We start from the raw sequence: 24,707 nt of genomic DNA on the forward strand, positions 1-24,707 counted from the left end.
TATGTCTTAAAGGGTGGTGAAGAACTTAAATGAGATCCTAGGTGGGTCCTGGGGTACACTGGATGACAACTCATAAGCTGAGAGCCATAGGCCACCGAGGCGTCAAGCAGAGTTAAGACATTTTGATCATAAGCCAAAATTGTAGGCTGGTCTGTGAGACTCCCAGAACATTTTGGATTCACATCTAGTCAGGGCGTGAGGACACAGAATCTTAGGCATTCTAGGGTTTGCCTGCACACACGTCTGTGAGATCCCCTAAAACTGAAGCTATGGCGAGCTGCCACATGGGTGCCGAGAACCGAACGCTCCAGCATGATGCCTAGGCCTTAAGCTCGTTTTAACTTTTTCTTTCCGTTTTTTCTTTCTTTTACGTCTATGAAGAGTTGTTTGCCAGAATGAATGGCTGTGAACGGTGTAGATGCAGTGCCGCTTGGAGTCAGATCCCCTGGGACTAACCGATAAGCTGTCACGTGGGTGCTGGGAGTTGAACCCTGGTCCTCTAGAAGAGCAGTCGGTGGGTTTTTTCGTTGTTTTGTTTTCTCTGTGTGGTCCTGGCTGTCCTGGAGCTCACTTTGTAGACTAGGCTGGCCTCGAACTCAGAAATCTGCCTGCCTCTACCTCCCAAGTGCTGGGATTACAGCGGCGAGCAGCATTCTTATTTTTATAATCTCTATTTACAGAGTGTTGTGTTTTATAAAAAGATAAGGAGAGAGGGGATATGTTTGGTGGAGGTGTAGTCAGGTGTGGGGGTTAGGGGTGCCTGCACGGGGGCCCATGCTGAGGCATCCTTCCCCCTGAGGGGCCAGGGGAGTTGAGAGGGTGGGGTGGGAGGGGGGAGAAGAGAAGGGGGGGGGGACAGGGGAGCTGGGGGCAGGGAGAGCAAAGAAGTACAAGAGTAGAGGCCTGAGCGGCCTGCCGTGAGCACGTGGAGAGGGGGGAGGGGAGAGCCAGAGAGCTCGGAGTGGCGAGCATTCTCCTTTTATAGTGAGTCAGGTATGTCTGGCGTTGCCGGGTAACCGTGGGGCGGACCTTAGGCAAAATGCTAACACAAAGAATGTAGTCTTTGCAGGCGACCTTCAGGAGCAACGCGACGAGTAGTTCTGAAGTTTGCGGCTCTCCTGTGTGGGGCTCCCGAGTGAGGGCTTTCTTTCCAAGGCCCTTTCCTCTTCTGTTTCTAAGCTACCTTATCATGACCACGCCTGGCTCCCAGAACCCTTTAAACTTGCTTCCTCTACTTTCTTCCTTTTTGGGTTTTAGTTGCTTGCCTGCCTACTTGACAACGAGTCCCTAGGCCAGGTGGTGGCCTTGAGTCCCTGCGACTTGGAAGGTTGAGCTAGGAAAATGGAAATTAACCATCGACCTGAGCTCAAATTCCCTTCAAGCCAGCATAGCATATCACACAGGCAGCCTCAGGTTCATTCCCAGTGTGGAGACCAAAAGACCAGAAATAAAAAGCTAAAGTCCCCTTTCTAGGATAGAGATCTTAACAGCTTGGAGCTTGATTTGTGGTTTTCATGCAGACGATTGAAAATCAACACCGAATAGTCCTGGTACCCAACACAAATGAGTCTTAGGGAAGACAAGTGCCACTGGAGAGTGCAGCTTGGGAAAATGACCACGCCTCAACAGAAGCAGGCTGATTCCTATGAATTCAGGGCTAGCCTGCTCTACATAGCAAGAGGCTACAAAGTGTGATCCTGTATTAAAACATTAATACCTCAAAATAGCAAACTGTTGCTATTTAACACCCCCACTCAGATAGTCCAGAGTTCTTTCCTTAACTGCTATAAAGGGGCTTCATCATTCCCTGGGGGAAGGGCGAGGAGGGTAATTTTCTCCCTCTCCCAGAGGAAGTTGCCTGCTGTGTTTTTGTCCACAGAGCACTTTCTTTCTAAGCTTTTGTTACTAGTTGTGTAGCTGTCATGTGGCTGTTGGGAATTGAACTTGGGTCCTCTGGAGGAGCAGTCAGTGCTCTTAACCAGTGAGCCTTCTCACCAGCCCTTTTCTTTCTCATCTTAATGAGTAATTGTATTTGTTGCCAGTGGGAAAAGATGCGGAAATAGAGGGTGGGAGTATCCTAAAGGAAAAGTATACGGAAGCCTATATTAAAGATAAACTAGGAAACTATCTTTGGGTCACGTTAGTCGCCCAAAGTAACTTATGTACACCATATTTTAAGGTGCTTCAAAAATCAGGATAGAGTGTTTTGTATGACCGTTTTTTGACAGCGTGGGTTTGTGCACCACGTGTGCCCGGTGCCCGCGGAGGCCAGAAAGGATCTTGTGTTTCCTAGAACTGTAGTCACTGGTGGTTGCGAGCTGCCTTAACGTGCGTGTTTGGAGCCACTAACTGCTCCCAGCCGCTCTCTAGCCTTTACACTCACTTTCACATTGTGAGAGTGTGGCACGTGGGTGTCACAGCGCTGAAGGCTGGTTCTTTTTCCGCTCTCTGGGTGGCAGATATCAAACCCAAGCACCTTTACTGGATGAGCCATCATCTTTCCGGCCTCAAAATCATAATAAATTAAGGTAGCACAAATTTGATACAAAATCCCTAACAACGGCCAAGTTTGAAGGTCATGGTTTTTGGCCAAAGACAAACTCCCAAGCACTATGGACAGATTTGTGTAAGATCCACCGTGTAAGGCTTCAGGACAGGCTGCGGTGGGGACAGCCCCGAGATTCAGACACGGTACCCCGCGCCGGACGGCACAACGAGGAGAGAACCGCAGTCCGGGAGGCGCCCCACCCATCAAGGTGGAAGCCAAGGGCCGGACTCGCCTCCCGCCGGGGGTCTGCGTCCCCAATGGGAGCCCAAAGACAGGGGGGCCTTTTCGCCACAGGCACCTAATGCGCCTCAGAGGGCCCTGAGGTTCACACAGCACACGCGCGCTCACAGGAGGACGCCCCATTTGCAGACCCCCGGGGAAAGGAGCCCTAGAGCAGAGAGCTCACGTGGTGGTCTCAAGCGCATGCGCTGAGCTGCTCGGCCGCGCCGCCTCTCGTCTCGTGGCGGCGCGCAGCCCGGGAAGGCACATGGCCAGCTGAGACACCCGGACTGCGCATGCCCAGAGCACTTGGCTGTGGAGGAGGGGCTGGGGCTCGTGCTCTGCGCGCTCCTGTCAGAGGGGCGGGGCCCATCCAGGGCGCAGGCGCAAGCGCGCGGCCGAGGCGACGGTTGGGGAGGGTTCTTCCGGAAGGTTCGGGAGGCTTCTGGAAAAAGCGCCGCGCGCTGGGCGGGCCCGCCTCTATATAAGGGCGGCGCAGGGGGCGGCGCGCCAGTTGCTTCAGTGTCCTGGTACAAGTAGCCACGTTCTGTGCGTGCTCATTCAGCCAAGGTGAGTGTGCTCGCTGCGGGCCTTAGAGGGGACAGGGGAGGAAGGCTGGTGGATGCAGGCGCAGCGGCCTCCATCGCGGGGCCGCCCTACGAGCTCCCGCAGCCCGCGGAGGTTGGCGACCGCGTTTTCAGTCAGACCTTAGGCCGCAGGCGGCCTCGAAGCCGCAGGCCCGCGATGCGGTGATGGCCGCCGAAAAGGAGCGGCGGCCGAGAGCCAGGCGAGCGTTCGGCCCTGTGCTCTGCGTAGGCCGCCCCGGCTCTAGCCTGAGCTCCTGAGGCGGGGGCGGAGGAGGAGGGCACCATGGCGGCGGGTCGTGGGGGGAGGGGGGCCGTTGGGGACGGCGTGCGTGGAGCCGCTTGGGTCCGAACGTCCTCCCGGAGGCGCGCACATGCGCCTCGTAATTACCGCATTCTGGAATGAGGTCATCCCTTTGTCATCCCCCTCCCCCCTTTTCCCCCCACTCTCGCCCTTTTTCCATTTCGTCCCTTTCTCGGCCCAGAAGAGTTCGCAAAAATATCTGTATTAGAGGGGTGCTCATTAGCGCGACTGCAGACATTCTGTGAGGCTTTAAAGTCCGCCTGTGTTCCCAGATGCCTGAGGAAACCCAGACCCAAGACCAACCAATGGAGGAGGAGGAGGTCGAGACCTTTGCCTTCCAGGCAGAAATTGCCCAGTTGATGTCCTTGATCATCAATACATTTTACTCGAACAAAGAGATCTTTCTGAGGGAGCTCATTTCCAACTCATCTGACGTGAGTATATCACTTGGAGACTTGGATGTTGCTTTCTCTAAAAATTTCACCTTGCAGTTTGTTTGTGCTTGACATGTCTTTTTTTTTTTTTTTTTTTATAAATCTTGATAGGCTCTGGATAAGATCAGATACGAGAGCTTGACGGACCCCAGTAAACTCGACTCAGGGAAGGAACTGCACATTAATCTCATCCCCAACAAGCAAGATCGAACCCTCACCATTGTGGATACTGGAATTGGAATGACCAAGGCTGACTTGATCAATAACCTTGGCACTATTGCCAAGTCAGGCACCAAAGCCTTCATGGAGGCTTTGCAGGCCGGTGCAGATATCTCTATGATTGGCCAGTTCGGCGTGGGTTTCTACTCTGCCTATTTGGTTGCGGAGAAAGTGACAGTCATCACGAAGCATAATGACGACGAGCAGTATGCCTGGGAGTCCTCAGCCGGGGGCTCTTTTACCGTCAGGACCGACACAGGTAGCAGAGGCCAGAAGGGGAATGTATTCAGACTGGGCGGAGTCTCGTTACTTTACCCAAGTGCTAGAGAGGGTTAACGTGGAGAGCAGTTAGGGATGCACAGCCTTAGTGCTAAGTCCTGAGCCTTCAACAAACTTGTTAATCTAAAGGGAGCCTCGGGAAGGAACTGGGTTGCTAGGAAATACAAAAAAAAATTTTGGTAAAGGAAGTTAAAGCTGTGGGGACCTTTGCATTTGTGATGGCGGTTAACTGTTAACACTGCCCCAAGATTTTATTTCCCCTCCTGCAAGCACTGGGTGAGATAAGACTTTGAATATTAGTCATTTGAATTTAGTCCATTACATTTTTATTTTACAGGTGAACCGATGGGTCGTGGAACAAAAGTTATCTTGCATCTGAAAGAAGACCAAACTGAGTATTTGGAGGAAAGGAGAATAAAGGAGATTGTGAAGAAGCATTCTCAGTTTATTGGCTATCCCATTACTCTCTTTGTAAGTTGACAACAGGTAGATTTATATAATTGAGATAACTCAATTAAAAATGAGAATGTTCTTAAAATTCTGTAAACCTGGTGTAAGCCTGTTTAGATAGAGTATAGACCCCGCATTTTACTTAAAAGAGGACTGTTGAGAGATAGGAAATACTGATGAAAAGCTTGATTGTGTACATTACATTTCTTAGATCTGTCCTAGTTGTATAATTTATAATGAAGTGACTTGTCTTTTTTTAAGGTGGAGAAGGAACGTGATAAGGAAGTTAGTGATGATGAGGCTGAAGAAAAGGAAGAGAAAGAGGAAGAGAAAGAAAAAGAAGAAAAGGAGTCTGATGACAAGCCTGAAATAGAAGATGTTGGTTCTGATGAAGAAGAAGAGAAGAAGGATGGTGACAAAAAGAAAAAGAAGATACGGGAAAAGTACATTGATCAAGAAGAACTCAACAAAACAAAGCCGATTTGGACCAGAAATCCTGATGACATTACTAATGAAGAATATGGAGAGTTCTACAAGAGCTTAACCAACGATTGGGAAGAACATTTGGCAGTGAAGGTGAGTGGTTTTAAAGCAGGTTTTCAGGTTGACTTTTGACCTATAGAAGAAATGCTTTTAAGTGTAACTTAGCTCAGTGGAAAAGTCTTTTGTCTGTGGTAGTTAAAGGTGTTTCTTTTTATTGCAGCATTTTTCTGTTGAAGGACAATTAGAATTCCGGGCCCTTCTTTTTGTCCCAAGACGCGCTCCTTTTGATCTGTTTGAAAACAGAAAGAAAAAGAACAACATCAAGTTGTATGTTCGCAGAGTTTTCATCATGGATAACTGTGAGGAGTTAATCCCAGAGTATCTGAGTAAGTATGAATAGAAAGCACTATTGGCAGACAAGAATATCCTCTCCAGTCTGTATTGGTTGGGGGGCTGAGGATGTAACCTAATGGGAGGGGTTTTGCCTGACTTGGTTTAACTTAGACATGTGCTCAGTCCCCTGGAAAAAAGCCAAAGTTCTGATTTCCTTGTTTTTCCTGCAGATTTCATTAGAGGGGTGGTGGATTCTGAGGATCTCCCTCTAAATATTTCCCGTGAAATGCTGCAACAAAGCAAAATTCTGAAAGTCATCAGAAAGAATTTGGTCAAGAAATGCTTAGAATTATTTACTGAACTGGCAGAAGATAAAGAGAATTACAAAAAGTTTTATGAGCAGTTCTCAAAAAACATAAAGGTTGGTGTTGACATTACTGGCAGTTTTCAAACTAGTTTGATACTTGGGTGCGGGTGGCTGACCTGACCTGTACGTTGCTGTATGTGAGGCAGGCTTCACACTTAGGCCTACTTGCTTCAGCCTTCCAGGTGTTATGATTAAAGGCCAATTGTTTTTATAAATGTGGAACACATTCCTGTGCTCGTGTTTCAGCTTGGAATTCATGAAGACTCTCAAAACCGGAAGAAGCTTTCAGAGCTCCTGCGGTACTACACATCTGCTTCTGGGGATGAGATGGTTTCTCTGAAGGACTACTGCACCAGAATGAAGGAAAATCAGAAGCACATCTATTTTATAACAGGTAATGGTCAAGCAAATATGTGTTTTCTGTTTGACAGCATTTATTTATGTAGGTAGGTAAGAATGTCCGGTCTAGTTATACTTAAGCCTGTCCCTGAGGCAAAAGTTGAATACTCAGGCATTTCTAACTATTGTAACTTTTTACACAATGTATCTCAGGTGAGACCAAGGACCAGGTTGCCAACTCAGCCTTTGTGGAACGTCTCCGAAAGCATGGCTTAGAAGTAATCTATATGATTGAGCCCATTGATGAGTATTGTGTGCAACAGCTGAAGGAATTTGAGGGCAAGACCTTGGTGTCCGTTACCAAAGAGGGACTGGAGCTTCCAGAAGATGAAGAGGAAAAGAAGAAACAGGAAGAGAAAAAGACAAAATTTGAGAACCTCTGCAAAATTATGAAAGATATTTTGGAGAAAAAGGTTGAAAAGGTATGTGAATGTTTATCACTGGTAATCTACAATTTGACCCTTATATCTTAGAAGGAAGATGTATATACAGAAACAGTTTTTTTATTTTGGTTAAATTACTTCTGATGCCTACAGTTTCAAATCACTTCTAAAAAGTTCTTTTGTTTTTCAAGACATGGTTTCTCTGTGTGGTCCTGACTGTCCTGGAACTCACTCTGTAGACCAAATTGACCTCCAATCTGGTAAATTCTATAGCCTAAGTCACTTTTTTTCTAATTTTAGGTGGTTGTGTCAAACCGGTTGGTGACATCCCCGTGCTGTATTGTCACAAGCACGTATGGGTGGACAGCAAACATGGAGAGAATCATGAAAGCTCAAGCCCTCAGAGACAACTCAACAATGGGCTACATGGCCGCCAAGAAACACCTGGAGATAAACCCTGATCACTCCATCATTGAAACCTTAAGGCAAAAGGCAGAGGCTGACAAGAATGACAAGTCTGTGAAGGATCTGGTCATCTTGCTGTATGAAACTGCACTCCTATCTTCCGGCTTCAGTCTGGAAGATCCCCAGACCCATGCTAACAGGATCTACAGGATGATCAAGCTTGGTCTAGGTAAATTGCAGACTACATGCTAACATAGGGGAAAGAAGCACCATGGTGACTCATACCCTGAATCCTAGTGCTGGGGTGTATGTAGAGGAACAGACAGACAGGTTAATCCCTTGAATTTGAGATCTACAGAATGAATGCTTTCCCCAGGAAAGCCAAAGCTATATATACTAACTAGCCCTGGCTTTTAAAAAGTTGAATGGAATGTGACTTAGCTATTAGGACAATTGAATTGCCCCATATGAGTAAAGTTTCTGGGGGATAGGGGAAGGGAAGTATAATGCCTCAGTCTAAAGTCTCAGCCTCCCTTAGCTGGCATTAACTGTAACACTTATTTCCAAAACAAGGTATTGATGAGGATGATCCTACTGTGGATGATACCAGTGCTGCTGTAACTGAAGAAATGCCACCACTGGAAGGAGATGACGACACATCACGCATGGAAGAAGTAGACTAAACTTCACCAGAACTCTGCTTGATGCTTGCCTTCATTCCTTCTCCATAATTTTTGTTTATTTTTGTTAACATTTAAAACATCTGTGTGGCATGAAAACTAAGGGGAAGATAAAATTTCTACATGTGATACTGTGATACTATAGGTTTGACTCGCGGTTGATAAGACGTAATGTAACCTGTTACCTCTGTGGTCTGAAGTGTTTAGCTGTTGAGCTGGATTCCTTAGTAGACCAAATTACTTAAGTTACTGGTACTTAAGTATCTTAAGTTACATCTTAAATTTCATTCCCTGTAGTTAATTCTGCATGTACTAGTCTTAGAAGTAAACACAAGTTAAAACAACTTGACAGGAATCCCCCAAGTGGCTTGTTTTCCAAAGTACCAAAAACAAAGCCCTAAGTTTCCCTAGGTCTTGTATGTAACTCAGCAAGGCTTGTGAATGGAAATAATAGTGCCCAATCACATTCTGCTTTAAAAGGTAAAATACAGGTGAGATTAAAAAGAAAAGTGTGGAATGTGTCTTTTTTCCTTCCGCGGGTGAGGATTTAGGGTTTTTTATGGTTGGTCCATAGAGATCTATGGGGCTAGTGATTTAATATTGGTTGTCCTCTAATGGAGATCCTCTTCCCTGTACACTCAGAACCTGCTTCTTACAAGACTGAGAATAAAATACTTGGCTAGTATGTGGAGTTCCTGGGGTTTTGCCCTAGCACCTCATAGATGACACATGGTTGAGACATTCTCAAGTAGAGGCTGGAGGGTCATCCTTTCCGGGTCAGGCCAGCCTGAGCTCCATGATCTGTCTTAAAATTTGGGTACTTGGAGACTGAGGGGAAATAGTGGGTATAAGAGAAAGCAAGGGCTGGTTAAGAGCTCTTCAGAGGACCCAGGTTTAATTCCTAGCACCCACATGTCAGCAACTGTTTGCAGCTCTAGTTGTAGGTAATCTGGGTATGAAATTTGAGTTGAAGCTGAGGGTGCACTTGTAAGGAGATTCTGCCCATCTAAGTGATAATTTGGACAGTGCTGTGGTGCATGTTGTGTACCACAGTCCTGGATGTAATAGAAGGGTAGTACATCAATTAGGGTTCTGATCTGAATGATAGGTGGTAGGGAGGGGAAAGGGTGGGAAGGTAGCAAGTGAGTCTTGCTCTCCTGTAGTGAGTACTAAGGAATTGATGCTTAATCACATTCCATTCTTCAAAGGTGCTAAGATAGTTTAGGTTGCTTAAGACAGGTATTTACAATTAATATCTAGAAAAGTCAAGCAGTTGGGGTCATCCCAATATGAACTGTTAAAAGGGTATTGGGAAGCTTGAGAACAATTGTTTTCTTAAGGACTTAATGTGTTGGCAAAAAAGTAGGAAGTCTTAGTGTTCAAGTTGCTTTCTGCAAAGTGATAACCAGGAGGGTTTCTATCAACACAAACGACCCTTACAGAGGCACAAAAGACAAATGCTGTAGGGTCCCACTTAATGTGCCTCTAGAGCAGGAGTTCCCAGACAGGTGGAGGCAAATTGGACTACATAGACAAAACCTGAGTACTTCCTCAGCATGGATTAAGTGCCCTTAGGGGTTCTATCCCCACACAAGTGGAGACAGTTGAATGCCAGCCTAAGCTATGTGAGCCCTCTCAAAAGCAAAACTCCTATGGTGGTTGCCCTGTATGTAACTGGGGTAGGAAAGAGTTCCAAACATTGCATTGGTGTGATGGGAAGTCTAGTTGGATGGTGATTACACAGAATCTATTCACAACAGTAATTAAAACTTAAAAAGGTGTTAAAGGATTGTCTTAGGGTTTTCCAAGATGAAACACCATGACCAAAGCAACTTGTTGGGGAGAAGGGAGTTTATTTGCTGGATATCTCCACTGGACTTAGAGGGTCAGGACAGGAACCCAAACAGGTCTAGAATGGACACAGGCCATGGAAAGTGCTGCTTTCTGGCTTGCTTGGCCTCCTTACAGGATCCTGGACCATCAGCTCAGGGGTGGCACCACCCACAATGGGTTGGTGTCCTCCCCATCAATTACTAATTAATGCCTTACAAACCAATTTTTCTTTAAGATATGTAAGTACACTGTAACTGTCTTCAGACACCCCAGAAGAGGTGTGGTTGCTGAGAATTGAACTCAGGACTTTCCAAAGAGCAGTCAGTGCTCTTAACCACTGAGCATCTCCAGCCCCCTACAGTCCAACCTTAAGGAGACATTACCTTGAGATTCCTTCCTCTCATGACTTGAGCTTGTGTAAAGGTGACACAAAAACTCCAACCTAGGGATTCATTTCAGTTTGACAGGGTCTTACAGTCAAAAGCTAGCCTTAACTTCCCAGAGCTAAGTGTCCTCAAGTTCTTGTCCTCCCTAGTGTGGCATTTAAAGGTGTACACCGTCATGTTCCACTCTTGTGTGTTCAGTCCTGGTGATTGAATGTAGATAGAGCCTCATGTTAGGGGCTCTGTCACTGAACTAAGAGACATCCCAAGCTTATTTTTTCTTGTGAGACCTTCATGTAGCCCAGGCTGTTTTGTAACTTGTCTCCCCACTCTCAGATCTTTGTGGCATGCCCAATTCACGAAACTGTTTTCAAAACATTTCATTATCCCCAAGCAGCAGCCCTAATTGAGGGAGCAGTGATTTGGCCAGCACAATCTCTTTGCCTTTGTGTATCAGATGAACACTTTTCCATCTGCCTCTGTTTAGATGCCATTCTTCAGAAAATCCTTGTGATAGAGGCTGCTAACACCCTCCTTGCATCCTCTACTTCCCTCACCTCTCTCTGGTGCTAGAGGTGTAAGCTGGTACCTCTCACATTGTCGGTAAGGCTTCTCCACTGAGCTATGCACCTGTCCTGCACTGAGCCTCCCCTAGTTGCATTTATTGCACACTAACAAACGGAAAGAAGGCTGGTTGCAATTAGCCTGCCTCTCCTGCCAGCTGGAAAGAAGGGTGTGGATAGAAGCTGTTAACTGCTGGCTTGGTGCCCAAGGCACGTGCCTGATTCATATTTGTGGAATGACTAACTGGTAAGTGCGATGGATACTTTACTTAGGGGGGCAATTCAATTGCATTTGTATCATTTAGGAAGCTTTGTTGTGTGACATGCCCCATCCTGCCCTCCACCCCACCCCACTGTAGTGTTCTGGATGTGTTCAGATTTGCAGAGTTGTCTTCCATGGGAAGGAACATCACCTCCCTGGGAAGAACATTCCAGAAGGCTGCACTTGTGGTGAGTCACTGTATATTAATAGCACCACCAAAATCCAAACAAAGATTAGTACATTACTGCAGAGCCAAGGAACTGAGCAGACTGTGTGCCAAATGCTGGCCCGCAGCATGCCTCGCCCTCCGGGGAAAGCTCTTCAAAGCGTTGACACTCGACCACTGGGGATTCTAGGACTGGCAGTGTCAACACACTTGTTTTGGATTTGTTTGTTTTTCTTTTTTAAGATTTATTTATTATATGTGAGTACACTGTTGTTCTCTTCAGACACCTACAGAAGAGGGCATCAGATCCCATTATAGATGGTTGTGAGCCACCACGTGGTTGCTGGGATTTGAACTCAGGACCTCCAGAAGAGCAGTCAGTGCTCTTAACCGCTGAGTCATCTCTCCAGCCCCCAGCCTCCCCCCTTCTTTAATTGTGAATATGTGAGTCTTGTGTGAGGGTTTGTGTGTGAAGCACAATGGGAAGTTGGAAGAAGATGTTAGATCCTGACACAGGAGTTACAGGCACCTGTGGGTTGCCTGATATAGGAAGCAAAGCCAAGTCCTCTGCAAAAGAGTGCCACGTGCTGCCAGGCAGTGGTGGTGCACGCCTTTAATCAGCACTCGGGATGCAGCGACAAGTGGGTTTCTGAGTTTGAGGCCAGCTTGGTCTACAGAGTGAGTTCCAGGACAGCCAGGGCTACACAAACCCTGTCTCGGAAACTGCCCCCCCTCCAAATAATAATAATAATAAACAGTGCCATGTAATTTTCTTTATGTATGTGATTACACTGTAGCTGTCTTCCAGGGAATCAGATCCCATTACAGATGGTTGTGAGCCACCATGTGGTTGCTGGGATTTGAACTCAGGACCTCTGGAAGAATAGTGCTGTTAACCACTGAGCCAACTCTCCAGCCCCTGTCACATGTGCTCTTAATGCTGAGCCATCTTTCCAGCCCCAAGCACTTTCTGTAGATTCCAGATTAAGAAGAACCCCATGCTGACTGACATGGGAGAAGCATCCAGACAAACCTAAGGGACACAGAGTATCTGGTTTTCACTGTTCTACTTAGATCCTTGGGAGACTGAGGCAAGGGGATCTTGAGGCCAGTCTAGGATGGATAGTGAGACCCTCCCTGCATCAAAGTAAAATGCAGCAGAGAAAAGCAACTGTCCTGGAGCCAAAGAAATAGAAGGGCTGGGGCTGCAACACAGGAGAGTGCTAACCTAGTGTGCACAGAGCAGGAGAGTGCTAACCTAGTGTGCACAGAGCAGGAGAGTGCTAACCTAGTGTGCACAGAGCAGGAGAGTGCTAACCTAGTGTGCACAGAGCAGGAGAGTGCTAACCTAGTGTGCACAGAGCAGGAGAGTGCTAACCTAGTGTGCACAGAGCAGGAGAGTGCTAACCTAGTGTGCACAGAGCCCTGTATGTATCCTCAGAACACTGGCCAAGAACGGAGTCTTGTGATGGCAGTTCTGAGCACTTGTGAGAAAACAAGAGTCTTGTAATCTCAGTTCAGGGCTGGAGAGATGGCTCAGCGAGTAAGAGCACCTACTGCTCTTCCAAAGGTCATGAGTTCAAATCCCAGCATCCACATGGTGGCTCACAACCACCCGTAAAGATATCTGACACCCTATTCTGGTGTCTGAAGACAGCTACAGTGTACTTACATATAATAAATAAATAAATATAAAAATAAAAAAAAACTTACTTAAAAAAAAAAAAACAAGAGTCTTGTAATCTCAGTTTCTTCAGACTGAGTGTTGGTCTTGGGGTGCACTAGCTGCCCCTCCCAGGTGGAGCAGATGGAACAGATGTAGGAGTGAGTTTACTTCAGATCAGTCACTACAGCTGGCCAATGCTCTGGGTGTAGATGCCTCCCTGGGAACCTTTTGGCCATTTGGGACTTGTCCTTGTGATTACAACTTGAACTTGTGAGAACGACACTCAGGTGAACACTCTTAACCCTCAGAGTATAAATTACCCGATGCTCTGAATAAAGTTGGCTTTATTTATTCTTTATTGCATGAGACTTCAGTCCTCCTCGTTTTAAGCTCCACTCTCCCAGGTCCCACACTAGAGCAGTAAACAGCACCTTGTAAAATGGCTGACCAAACATGCCTATAATGCCAGCACTCAGGAATGGAGACAGAAGATTCAGATTACTGGGGACTAAACTGGTGGCTCAGTGATTAAGAACACTGGCCGCTCCTTCAGAGGACCGGGGTTCAATTCCCAGCATCCACTTGGTGCCTCACAACTGTCCGTAACTCCAGTTCTAGAGGACCTGATGTCTTCTGGCCTCCACAGGCACTGGTGGCTTTCCCAGCACAGCAGCTGGACCCTTGTGTGCTCCAATAACCAACTCCAGGCAACAAGTCCTCTGGTGCAACAGTGGTGTGACGGTTCCAGGGGCAACCAGTCACTCTCTGATTAGATCTGAGGTGTGCTCCACAGGAGAAAAGTCATCCTTGGTACTGCACACCTGTCAAAATACTGTGGCTTAGGAGGTCATTGGCCCCGGGAAGAGCCACTACTGTTCCGATAAATGGGCTTATATCCCAGGTGAGTGCTGCTTCAGCCTTAGCCAGAGTCTGCCATGGGCAGCAAGAGGCTGGCAGCTGTCAATGCGCTGAGAACAGGTGACGGTTGAGGGTGTCTATTAGCAGCCGTGGTCAGGAAATAGGGGAGAGGGGACAAAAAGAACACAAGAGCTGGAGGGGGGGAAATACTGGCTTCTGTACAGGACAGAGAATCACGTGTGTGGACAGCTCCTCTACAAAACCTTGGCTTGCCTAGATAATTCAAGCCAAGAAGGCCCCTAATATTCAGCTGGAAATACTAGGTAAACTAGGTGGGTTGCCAAAGAAGGCACAAGGGCGGGTGGGGGACATGTCAGAAGTAGGAGGGAAGGGTCGAAGTGGGTAAGATCAAAATATGTTGTATACAGACGCAGTTGTCAAAGAATGAATGAAAGATGCAGAATAAAGGAAAGAAGGGACGTGGAAGGCAGCCAGGTGTGCCACTCAAGGGTAAAGCTCGTGTGTGGCCCGTACAAGGTGTGAGTTGGATCTCTGCCATCATATCTGCTGCTCCCACTCTGGGGTAGCCAGGCCCCTTGCTCACCGGCCTGGACTGGAGGGAGAGATTCGCTGGGGCGGGTAGGTGCAGGCAGGACCTTGGTCAACTGTGAGTTCGAGGGCAAGGGACACACACAACACAGAAACAGCTTCAGAGAACTGGTTCAGTGTATTGGTAGGGAGGAGACGGGTATTTATGCCCCCGGGGAGGTGCCAGGGTCACTTGGGGCAAGGTTTGTGTGGCCAAGTATCCTTAGCTAGGGCAGGAGTGTTGAAAGATGACAGAGTAAAAGGGGGACCTTAGCCAGGCAGTGGTGGCGCGCGCCTGTAATCCCAGCACTCTGGGAGGCAGAGGCAGGCGGATTTCTGAGTTCAAGGCCAGCCTGGTCTACCTAGTGAGTTCCAGGACAGCCAGGGCTATACAGAGAAACCCTGTCATGGAAAAAGAAAAAAGAAAAAAGAAAAAAGAAAAAAGAAAAAAGAAAAAAATTGGGATTCAAAGTCCCCAAGGCAGCTGGCGGATGGCAGAACAGGAACCAGATAGTAACATGCAAACAGCTCTGTACAGATGGCAGAGGCCTGGCTTCTTTAACCTGAGTGTCCCACTGTAGAAAGAGCTGTAGGTGGCTGGGAGGGGCAGTGGCCTGGTGGCCTGGTGGCCTGGCGGCCTGGCTATGAGAGGAGCTAGGCGACAGGGTGGGACAAAACCATAATATGCTGCTGGAGAGAGGCCGGGCTGTGTGGCCAGAGGAGAATTCAGAAGTTGTCTAGGGCATAGAACAGTCCCCAAAGTCTTGGTGGCCTCTCTGGTCTTAGATGCATCCCAGTAGAGGCCTTGCACCCAAGGAAGGGAAGGCTTTGAAGAGCCCTGTGGCTGTTGAGGACCAGGCCTGTCGGCACAGGATAGGCATGACTGCCGTGTCATGCCGTGTGGAGCGCACAGGCAGCAGAACTCAGGGCAGCAGGATCTGAGGGAGGAGAGCTGGGAGCTGGGATGTAGGGCCTACGTTCCTGAGTGAACAGCACAGCTCTTCCCAGGAACATGCACACTGGGTTGCCATGGAGATACCTGTGACATCATGCAGGCCTAAAGCACAGGCTACCTGCCCCCTCCCTTCCTGACTCATGGGTGATTCCCTGGGGACCAAAATGAACATGCCATCCAGAAGGTAAGCCTAGAATGTCAGTTCTTGTCCTCCAAACCAGAGGCCTGGAGCTAATGAACTGCTTTAAATCACCGTCAGTCCTAGGACCACGCTGGCTGCTCTCCAGGTTCACAGACCCCTAACTCAGTGGCCCCTGTCTAGCTACTGTTAGAGATTCCTTCTCCTCTCTACCACCTAAATTTGGGCCGACTTTCTTGGGGACAGAGTAAGTGTGGTCCAGTTTGGATCTCTGAACAGATGTGGCTGAATGTGTTCCACCAGGGATGTGCCCTCCACTGAAGCCACTGTCCCCACAGGGCACATGTAAAGCACAGGATAGGATGGGTGTGTGTGGAAGGAAGGCCCCTGATAAGAGGAGGCTCGCCCAGATTCCACTTGAGGATCACTACCCTTTGAAAATGTAGATGTGAAGCCGGGCATGGTGGCGCACGCCTGTAATCCCAGCGCTTGGGAGGCAGAGGCAGGCAGATTTCTGTGTTCGAGGCCAGTCTGGTCTACAGAGTGAGTTCCAGGACAGCCAGGGCTACACAGAGAAACCCTGTCTCAAAAAACCAAAAAAAAAAAAAAAAAAAAAGAAAGAAAGAAAGAAAGAAAGAAAGAAAATGTAGATGTGACCCCTCGGGGTAGGTATCCCTGCCCTCCTGTCTTTTCCAGGCCTTTACTACTTCAGGGAACTTTGTTGTGAGGTGGGTAGATGACTGTGGGGGTCCCTTCGTCTGCCCTGGGCATGAAGAATAGGGTTTGAGAAAGGCCAGGCAAAGCACAGGGCTGAGCTGCTTTCAGAGAGCAGGGACTCCGCCCAGAGCTGAGCGCCTCCCTCCCCCCACCCCCCCTTGAGCTCATAGGAGAATTCTGGGGCATCTTGGGATTAACACAAGGATTAGCATCTACATTCGAAACCGCCAAGGCAGGGTGGGGGTGGGCGCGTCTAGAATAAAATACTCTTTTTACTTGATGTTTTCTCTAGACAAAACTGACTTGGAGTCAGAACTGAAACCCTAGTTTCAGCCTCACTGTGGACAGGCCTCTGTCTGAGAGGTCCTGCTAAAACCCAGGCTCTTCAGGAGAGGCCAACTCCCACACGTGAGCACAGTGACCTTCCCAATGGAGAGGAGGCTTTCAGGAGGACTGTTTGTATCTTTAGAAGTTGGTCAGCTTGTCATCTTGAATGTAGACGGCTAGTTTGCCACCCCTCCTTCTTACCTCCACCCTGTGCGGCAGGCAGACTGAACCTCCAGGGCACGTGGGTGCTAGGCAACCATGCCACCCCATTGCACCCCAAGCCTGGTTCTGACATTCTATCAGGGGACATCAGGAATGAGAAATTGCAAACTAGAAAAAAAAAATATTGCTTTTTTTAGTTTACTAATGTCAGAACTGTCAAGGAGAGGTTAAGATGCCTCATGTTCTGATTTGCAAGGTTTGATCGAGGAAAGAGAGTCCATCCAGAGCGTGACCAGGCTCTGAGGCAGCAGGGAGGGCCAGGCTCTATGAACTGAACCTCGAACAGCTGGACAGAAGAGTATTTGTTGATTGTTACATAAAGATTTTGGGGGGTAAAACAAGTTCCTCATACCAAAGCCCCTAATCTGATCTACAGGCTTTCTGACAGAAAGCACCACTCTACCACCACCCCTCTCCCTCCTGGTCACTTTATCCTTGAGGGCACTGTTTGTTTGCAAAACTCAAGAAAGGAAGACTTTCCAGTTATGGCTGGACTGACCTTCTTGTGACCAAGATCCAGCACAGGCTATAAGCCTCCTTCAGAAAACAACTGTAGATAAGAAAAAAACAATCACTGTTCTCTACAAGGACTTCCTCAAGGTCGACATACTGTTAGAAAACAACTCGTTGAGTCATTCTAGATACAATGGGAATCTGCTATCTCATTCTGATGTTTCCCCTAGTCTACTAGAATTCCACAACAAAAATGGCTCAGGCCGTCTAGGCACTGTCACCAGTGCTGACACGTCTAGAGCTTGTGCCAGGCGGTGGTGGTGCACGTCTGTAATCCCAGCACTCTGGGAGGCAGAGGGAGGTGGATTTCTGAATTTGAGGCCAGCCTGGTCTACAGAGTGAGTTCCAGGATAGCCAGGGCTACACAGAGAAACCCTGTCTCAAAAAAAAAAAAAAAAATTCAAAAAACAAAACAAAAACAACAAAACAAACAAACAAAAAACCAGACCTTGTGCCCAAAGCCTGCACAGTGAAAGGAAAGGAGAGAACCAGTTCTTGAAGGTTGTCTTCTGCTCCACACAGCATCACCGTGGCAGGAGTATGTGTGTGTGTGTGTGTGTGTGGCATACATATATGTGCAAATGTCTGCTTGGCCAGGATTGTGGCTCAGTACTCACTTGCTTAGCAATTCAAAAGTCTGGGTGTGAGTGACTTAATGAAAACAAAAACAACAGGGCTGGAGAGATGGCTCAGCAGTTAAGAGCACTGACTGCTCTTCCAGAGGTCCTGAGCTCAGTTCCCAGCAACCACATGGTGGCTCACAACCATCTGTGATGGGATCTGACGCCCTCTTCTATGTGAAGTCAGCAACAGTGTTCCCATAAGTATAGTAAATAAATCTTTTAAACAAACAAACAAACAAACAAACAAACAAACATATAAGGTATTTGATCAAAATTATTGTACCTAGTAGAGTACAGGTGTCAATCTTAGAAAAATTAATGATTTATGCACCAAATATGGAGCCTAGCATCTGCTCAAAAGGTTCTCACCACCATGGGGGTGGGAGGAGAGGGCACTTTGTTATGTGTGCAGGGTAACTTGCTGGCTCCTAACTGCCTGGAGAAAGTGTGTATTTCCCAAGCCTTGATCCCAACTGGGGACTCAGATGATACAGCTGTCCCCAGAAGGTAGGTGTGCACATGTGCACATTTGAACATGCACACACACGCAAGCTCATGCACCCGTGTTCACACACACTTCCATGCCTCTGTGTGCATGCGTGTGTGAGTGCGTTCCTGTGCCTATGAATGCACGTGTGGACGGGTCCGAACATCCTGAGATACTGTGACTATGTCAGTCTCCTGGAGAACACGTCTCTGACTTGCAGTTGACACCAAGGTTTATCTGCTTGGCACTGGGAAGGTGATTAAGAAGCCTTGGGGAGCATATATTTGTGCCAGGACATCTGACCTAGAGCTGGTGGGGGACTGTTATTTTGTTTTGGTTTGTTTGTTTGTTTTTGTTTTTTTGAGACAGGGTTTCTCTGTGTAGCCCTGGCTGTCCTGGAACTCACTCTGTAGACCAGGCTGGCCTCAAACTCAGAAATCCACCTGCCTCTGCCTTCCAAGTGCTGGGATTAAAGGTGTGCGCCACCACCGCCCTGCTGGTGGGGGATTGTTGATCATCCTTACTGAGAACTCCTTTGTAGGGCTAAGGATTGAGCCCAGGTTCTTATGCAAGTTAGGTAAGACACCAAGCCGAAATGCCAGTACAGGGCAGGCAGATCTCTGAGGTTTGAGGCCAGCCTGGTCTACAGAGTGAGTTCAAGGATTACCAAGGCTAAACAGAGAAACCTCTTGAAAAACCAAGAGAGGAGAGGGGAGGGGGTATGGAGAAAGAGAGAGGAAGACACATACATACAGATTATTCAGATCTTTTGCACATTAAAAAATAATGTATTTGAAATGTTTAAATGTGTGTGTGTAGCCGGGTGTGGTGGCGCACGCCTGTAAGGCTAAGTAAGCAAGGAGGCTCAGCTGGCCTCCGTCCTCACAAAGGGGGTTCTGGGAACGCTGCCAGCCTGTCCTGCTGCCGCCTTGTCAACAGACATTTCATTTTTATTATTTACATTGAGTTTGTTTGCTAGTTAGTAGTTCTTTACCGAGGTGTTATAATAATCCGTGCCGTCCCCAAAGAAAAGGTTCATTAGAAAAATTTGTCAAAGAAGGTTTGGGTTCTTTCTTTTATCTTTTCTTTTTCTTTTTTACTTTGCGTCTGTCTGTCTGTCTGTCTGTCTGTGTGCCATGTGAGAGTGCAGTGCCCATTGAGGCCAGAAGAAGGTGTCAAATCCCTGGGGACTGGACAGATGTTTGTGAGCTGCCAGGTGGGTGCTAGGAATTGAATCTGGGTCCTCTGGAAGCAGCCACTCCTAACCCCTGCCCCTCCTCCAGCAGCTCCTCTCCCACCCTTCTAGGAAGGTGTTCGGTGCTTAGAGGACTATCCAGTGACTGAGATAACCCACCCTGTAGCTGTGGGGCTAGCCCCAAGATTCTCATTCTTTCTCTCTTAAAAGATTTATCGCATGCATGCGGGTACGCTGTAGCTGTCTTCAGACAAACCAGAAGAGGGCATCAGATCTCGATACGGATGGTTGTGAGCCACCATGTGGTTATTGGGATTTGAACTTTGAACTCAGGACCTTCCAAAAAGCAGTTGGTGCTCTTAACCACTGAGCCATCTCTCTAACCCCTCTTTTTTTTTTTTTTAAGCATTTTTTTTCCTGCTAGGTGGTGATGGCACACATCTTTAATCCCAGCACTGGGGGCACTATATCGATCTCAGTTTGATGCCAGCCTAGTCTGTAGCGTGTAGTTATAGAAAACAAGCCACGCTGAAGCCTGCTATGCACTGGCAGGTCTCCCCACCTGGTGTGCCCTGGTCCCCAAGGCCTGCTGCCTGCCCTGTCATCGCCCCCTACAGCTAGCCTGCGCTCACTCTGATCCCCTAGCCCCATAAAAGGAAAACTCCAGAGGCTTGTAATTTACCAGCCAGATTTATAACAGTAAATTCTCAACCTCCAAAATGCCCACACAAAGAACTCAAAACTCAGTTGATCTAGATACAAGCTGCACCTGGAGTGGACAGACGTGCCGCCATCACTCAGCTGTCTGTCAGAGACGTCCTCAGAGAAATCCCAGCGGCTTATGGCTCCTAGGACCGCGTGGTTCCGGCTCAGCATCCTCTCCTTCAGGCACCATCTCGTCTCTCCTGTCTCTGTCTCTCTGTCTCTCTGCCTCTGTCTCTGTCTCTCTCTCTCCCCCTGCGCTCTAAAACTTCCAGCTCTGTCTTCTCTTTCCACTGCCCAATCACAGGCTCTAGCCTTCTCTGACTAAGAAGATTTCACCTGACCTCGCCTTCGTACAAGCACCTCTTTGAGGGGGTAGTGAAAAACAGACAACAATCCACAACACTAGTCTACAGAGTGAGTTCCAGGACAGCAGGTCTACACAGAGAAACCCTGTCTCAGAAAGACAAACACAAAACCAACCAAACAAAACCCTTGTCAATTTTTTTAAAAATTTGACATTATAATATGATTACCTAACTTCGCCTTCCCATTCCTCCTTCCCAACCCTCCCTTAGTGCCCCCCTTGCTCTTAAATTCATGGCTCTGTTCCATTAATGATTGCTACACACATATACACCCATATTCCTAAACTTGATCAGCTCAGTCCGTCCAATGCTACGTGTATGTATTAGCCTCTCCTATTTGGAAGCATTCTGCCTTCCCCTCCTCCCTCTTTTCCCCTTCTTTATCCTCTTTTTTCCTTTTCTCTTCATTTGATTTTTTTTAAGATTTACTTATTTTTTTATTATATGTGTACACTGTAGCTGTCTTTAGACACACCAGAAGAGGGCGTCAGATCCCATTACAGATGGCTGTGAGCCACCACGTGGTTGCTGGGATTTGAACTCAGGTCCCTGGAAGAGCAGTCAGTGCCCTTAACTGCTGAGCCACCTCTCCAGCCCAACTTTTTTCTAACATGAGACCAGCAGTCCCCTCCATGTGAAGGCGCCCTGAGGGCCTCCCAGTCCCAAGGCACAAGCTGCTTCTTACACCACCAACCTCAGAAGACAGAAACAGACCAGGAACATGATCTGCGCCCACCTCCCTCTCAACCCTGTCCCCATCCTTAGCTTTTAAACTAGAGAATGACTTGAAGTCAAATCTATTATTGGCAGATAACAGTAACAGAGGCAGGCATCAAAGCTCGAGGCTAGCCCAGTCTGCACAGCAAGTTCCAGGACAGCCAGGGCTACGCAGAAAAACTCTGTCTTGAAACATAAAACCTTGAAAAACTAAAAAATAATAGAATCGGGGATGGAGCGATGGCTTGGCAGTTAAGAGCACCAACTGCTCTTCCAGAGGTCCTGAGTTCAATTCCCAGCAACCACATGGTGGCTCACAGCCATCTGCAGTGTGATCTGATGCCCTCTTCTGGTGTGTCTGAAGACAGTTGCAGTGTACTCATATACATAAATAAATCTTTAAAAACAAAAAAAATGCTGGGCAGCGGTGGCGCACGCCTGTAATCCCAGCACTCTGGGAGGCAGAGGCAGGTAGATTTCTGAGTTCGAGGCCAGCCTGGTCTACAGAGTGAGTTCCAGGGCAGCCAGGGCTATACAGGGAAACCCTGTCTCGAAAAACAAACAAACAAACAAACAAATAAACAAACCCCCCCACAAAACAAAAAAGTGTAGCCCTTGCCTATTTTAATAATAATAATGATGATGATGATGATGATACTAATACTAGAATGGCACTCTCAGTTTGCCTACTATGTGCCGAGTCTGTTTCCTTTAACCTGCCTTTGAAAGCAATGCAGCTGACCGCGCTTTACCTCGAATGTTCCTTTAATCTTAAACTGTGTACTCTTCCATGCACTGGTCCAGAATAACATGTGTGTTGTAATCTTCTAAATCCAGACAGCAGGCGAAAACCAACCTCAAAACCACCTATCTGTGGAGCACAGTGGCGCACAACCTCAATCCCAGCACTCGGGGCAGAGGCAGGCGGACCTCTGAGTTCCAGGCCAGCTAGGGCATCTTTGGCCACTGAATAAGTCCACTTTTCTCAGCCTCAGTTTCCCCATCCATAAGCTAGGTGTCCTCTCAGGGAATTGTGTCCTACGTGTGTAGAACCCATGTTACAAATGTGTCACCCACCTGTCCCCTAACCACGGGGCCCTAACCACCTGTCCCCTAACTATGGGACGGGCAGGGTGTCGGCACCAGAGCCAGACCGTTCACATGTGTGTGGTGCTGAGAGGCTCCCATGCACAGACTCGGGGACCTCCCTCACCAGGAGACACCTTACAGAGTAGAGCGCCTCCTCTCTTGAGCATTCCCTGCGGCCATTCAAGATCCCTCTGCTTAGCAGAGTCCCAGCGGTGAGAAGACAGCAGAGGGCAGGGGTGGAGGTCTTCATGCCTGACAGGGCCTTTCTCTACCTGTAGTTTTAAAACCTGGGAAGCCCGCGGGCGGTGGTGGTGCACACCTTTAATCCCAACACTTGGGAGGCAGAGGCAGGCAGATTTCTGAGTTCGAGGCCAACCTGGTCTACAGAGTGAGTTCTAGGACAGCCAGGGCTACACAGAGAAACCCTGTCTCGAAAACAAAACAAAACAAAACAACAACAACAAAAAACCCAACAACCCCCCCCCCAAAAAAAAACAAAACAAAAAAATCAAAAACCTGGGAAACCCAAGGTATAGTGAGGTTGTGGTTATGTTGCTTGCTTGCTTTTGAGACAGAGTCTCTCTATGAAGTCCCGGAACTCACTTTACAGACTAGGCTGATCTCAGTCTCACAGGGGCTGCCTCTGCCTCCCAAGTGCTGGGGCATGAGTCACCAGGTCCAGCTTTAGTTTTGAGTGTTTGCCTGAAGGTTTGTCTGTGCACCGCGTGGATGTAGTACCTGCAGAATCCAGAAGAGGGCGCTGGATTCACTGAGACTGAACTTGCAGCTAGGAGCCACCATCTCTTGGAATGGTAAATGGACCTCTGGTGGTCCAGCCAGTGGGCTTAACTGCTGAGCCATTTCTCATTTGTAGTTAAGGGCATTTTGGGCATGTGTATTTTTCCTTTTACATTTACTTATGGTATGTAAGTATGGTATGTGTGGAGTACCAAGGACCAGGCATGTATCTGGTGCATAAAAATACATGTAGGCGAGATATCCTTATACAGAAAACAAAAGAGGCAGGTGGTGGTGGTACGCACCTTTAATCCCAGCCCTCAGGAGGCAGATCTCTGAATTTGAGGCCAGCCTGGTCTACAGAGAGAGTTCCAGGGCAGCCAGGGCCAAACAGAAATTCTGTCTCAAAAATCGCATGATAGTGATTGGAAACCCTTTAGCTGGTTTCAGTCGGGTAATGTGGGGTCAGGAAGGGGCTGAGAAGCCCTGGGCTGTCTCAGACTTCCTGTCACCCAGACCAGTCTGTTGGGACCCCCGGGGATGCTCAGGGCTCATGGTCCTGCAGGTCCTTGCTCTCTGTAGGTGGCCCTTGCCCTTCAAATGTGGCTGTGGTTCTGACTTCTAAGGACAGCATAGGGGAGGACTTCAAAATGGAGGCCCTGCATGACTACTGCAGCCAGGGCCCAGTCGCTGTAGGCTGTGGGACTCAAGTCCTGTTGATGATGTGACATGGAGATGCTTGGCCTCTGGGGTGCTTCTCTCCAACCCATGACTCCAGCTTGTCACAAGGAAAGCCTCAGGCTATTCCAGATGAGAACTTCGGGGGACACACCCTACAGTGTACCCCAAACCAGTATGATTTTCTAAGAAGCTGCTCCAGCCTCAAAGCTAAAGATAGCAGGACTTTTAAGTGTCACTTGGGGTTGTGGGCAGGGAGAGGTCACTAGATGAAAAGGGACCGGTGTAATGTACACGTAGTTATTTCCTTCCTTTAAAATGTATATAGTTTTTAGGTGTGTGGTTATGTCACCTGAATGTATATATGTCCCCCAGGTACAGGCATGTGGAGGATGGAGAGGGTCAGATCCCATAGGACAGATGGTTGAGTCACTCTGTGGTTGCTGGGAATTGAACCCTGGACTTCTGGAAGAGCAGTGCTCTTAACCATTGAGCCATCTCTCCAGCCCTCCCTTCTTGTCTGTTTTTTAAAGTATTAAAGTGTATGTATGTATGCATGCGTATGTATGCATGTTCATATGTGCAGATATCCCAGACCAAGGCGTCTGATCCCTGGAGCTGGAGTTAAGGATGGGTGTGAGCCACTGGATGTGTGTGCTAGGACCGGAACTCAAGTTCTCTGTAAGAACAGTGCTGGGCTTCACCTCTGAGTCACCTCTCCAGCCTCTTCCAGTTTCATTTTTTCTGAGACAGGGTCTCACAAGCCCAGGTTGGCCCAACTCACTATGTAAATGAGAAAGACCTTTAACTGCCCATCCTACTCCTCCTGGT

The 24,707-nt window shown here is 47.9% G+C and overlaps 1 protein-coding gene across 1 annotated transcript; it reads left to right on the forward strand.

The window, feature by feature from the left end:
- Nucleotides 1–3,220: 3,220 nt before the first annotated feature.
- Hsp90aa1 (heat shock protein 90 alpha family class A member 1) lies at nt 3,221–8,596 on the forward strand. Its single transcript, XM_052185015.1, has 11 exons — nt 3,221–3,337; nt 3,928–4,089; nt 4,201–4,567; nt 4,925–5,058; nt 5,299–5,613; nt 5,741–5,906; nt 6,084–6,274; nt 6,467–6,614; nt 6,773–7,041; nt 7,303–7,636; nt 7,981–8,596. Exons 2-11 carry the CDS (start codon nt 3,928–3,930, stop codon nt 8,088–8,090), a joined length of 2,196 nt encoding a protein of 731 aa, XP_052040975.1. The 5' UTR covers nt 3,221–3,337; the 3' UTR covers nt 8,091–8,596.
- The last annotated feature ends 16,111 nt before the right edge of the window (nt 8,597–24,707 follow it).

The sequence above is a fragment of the Apodemus sylvaticus genome, chromosome 6 (genome assembly GCF_947179515.1).
Source record: "Apodemus sylvaticus chromosome 6, mApoSyl1.1, whole genome shotgun sequence".
NCBI lineage: Eukaryota > Metazoa > Chordata > Mammalia > Rodentia > Muridae > Apodemus > Apodemus sylvaticus.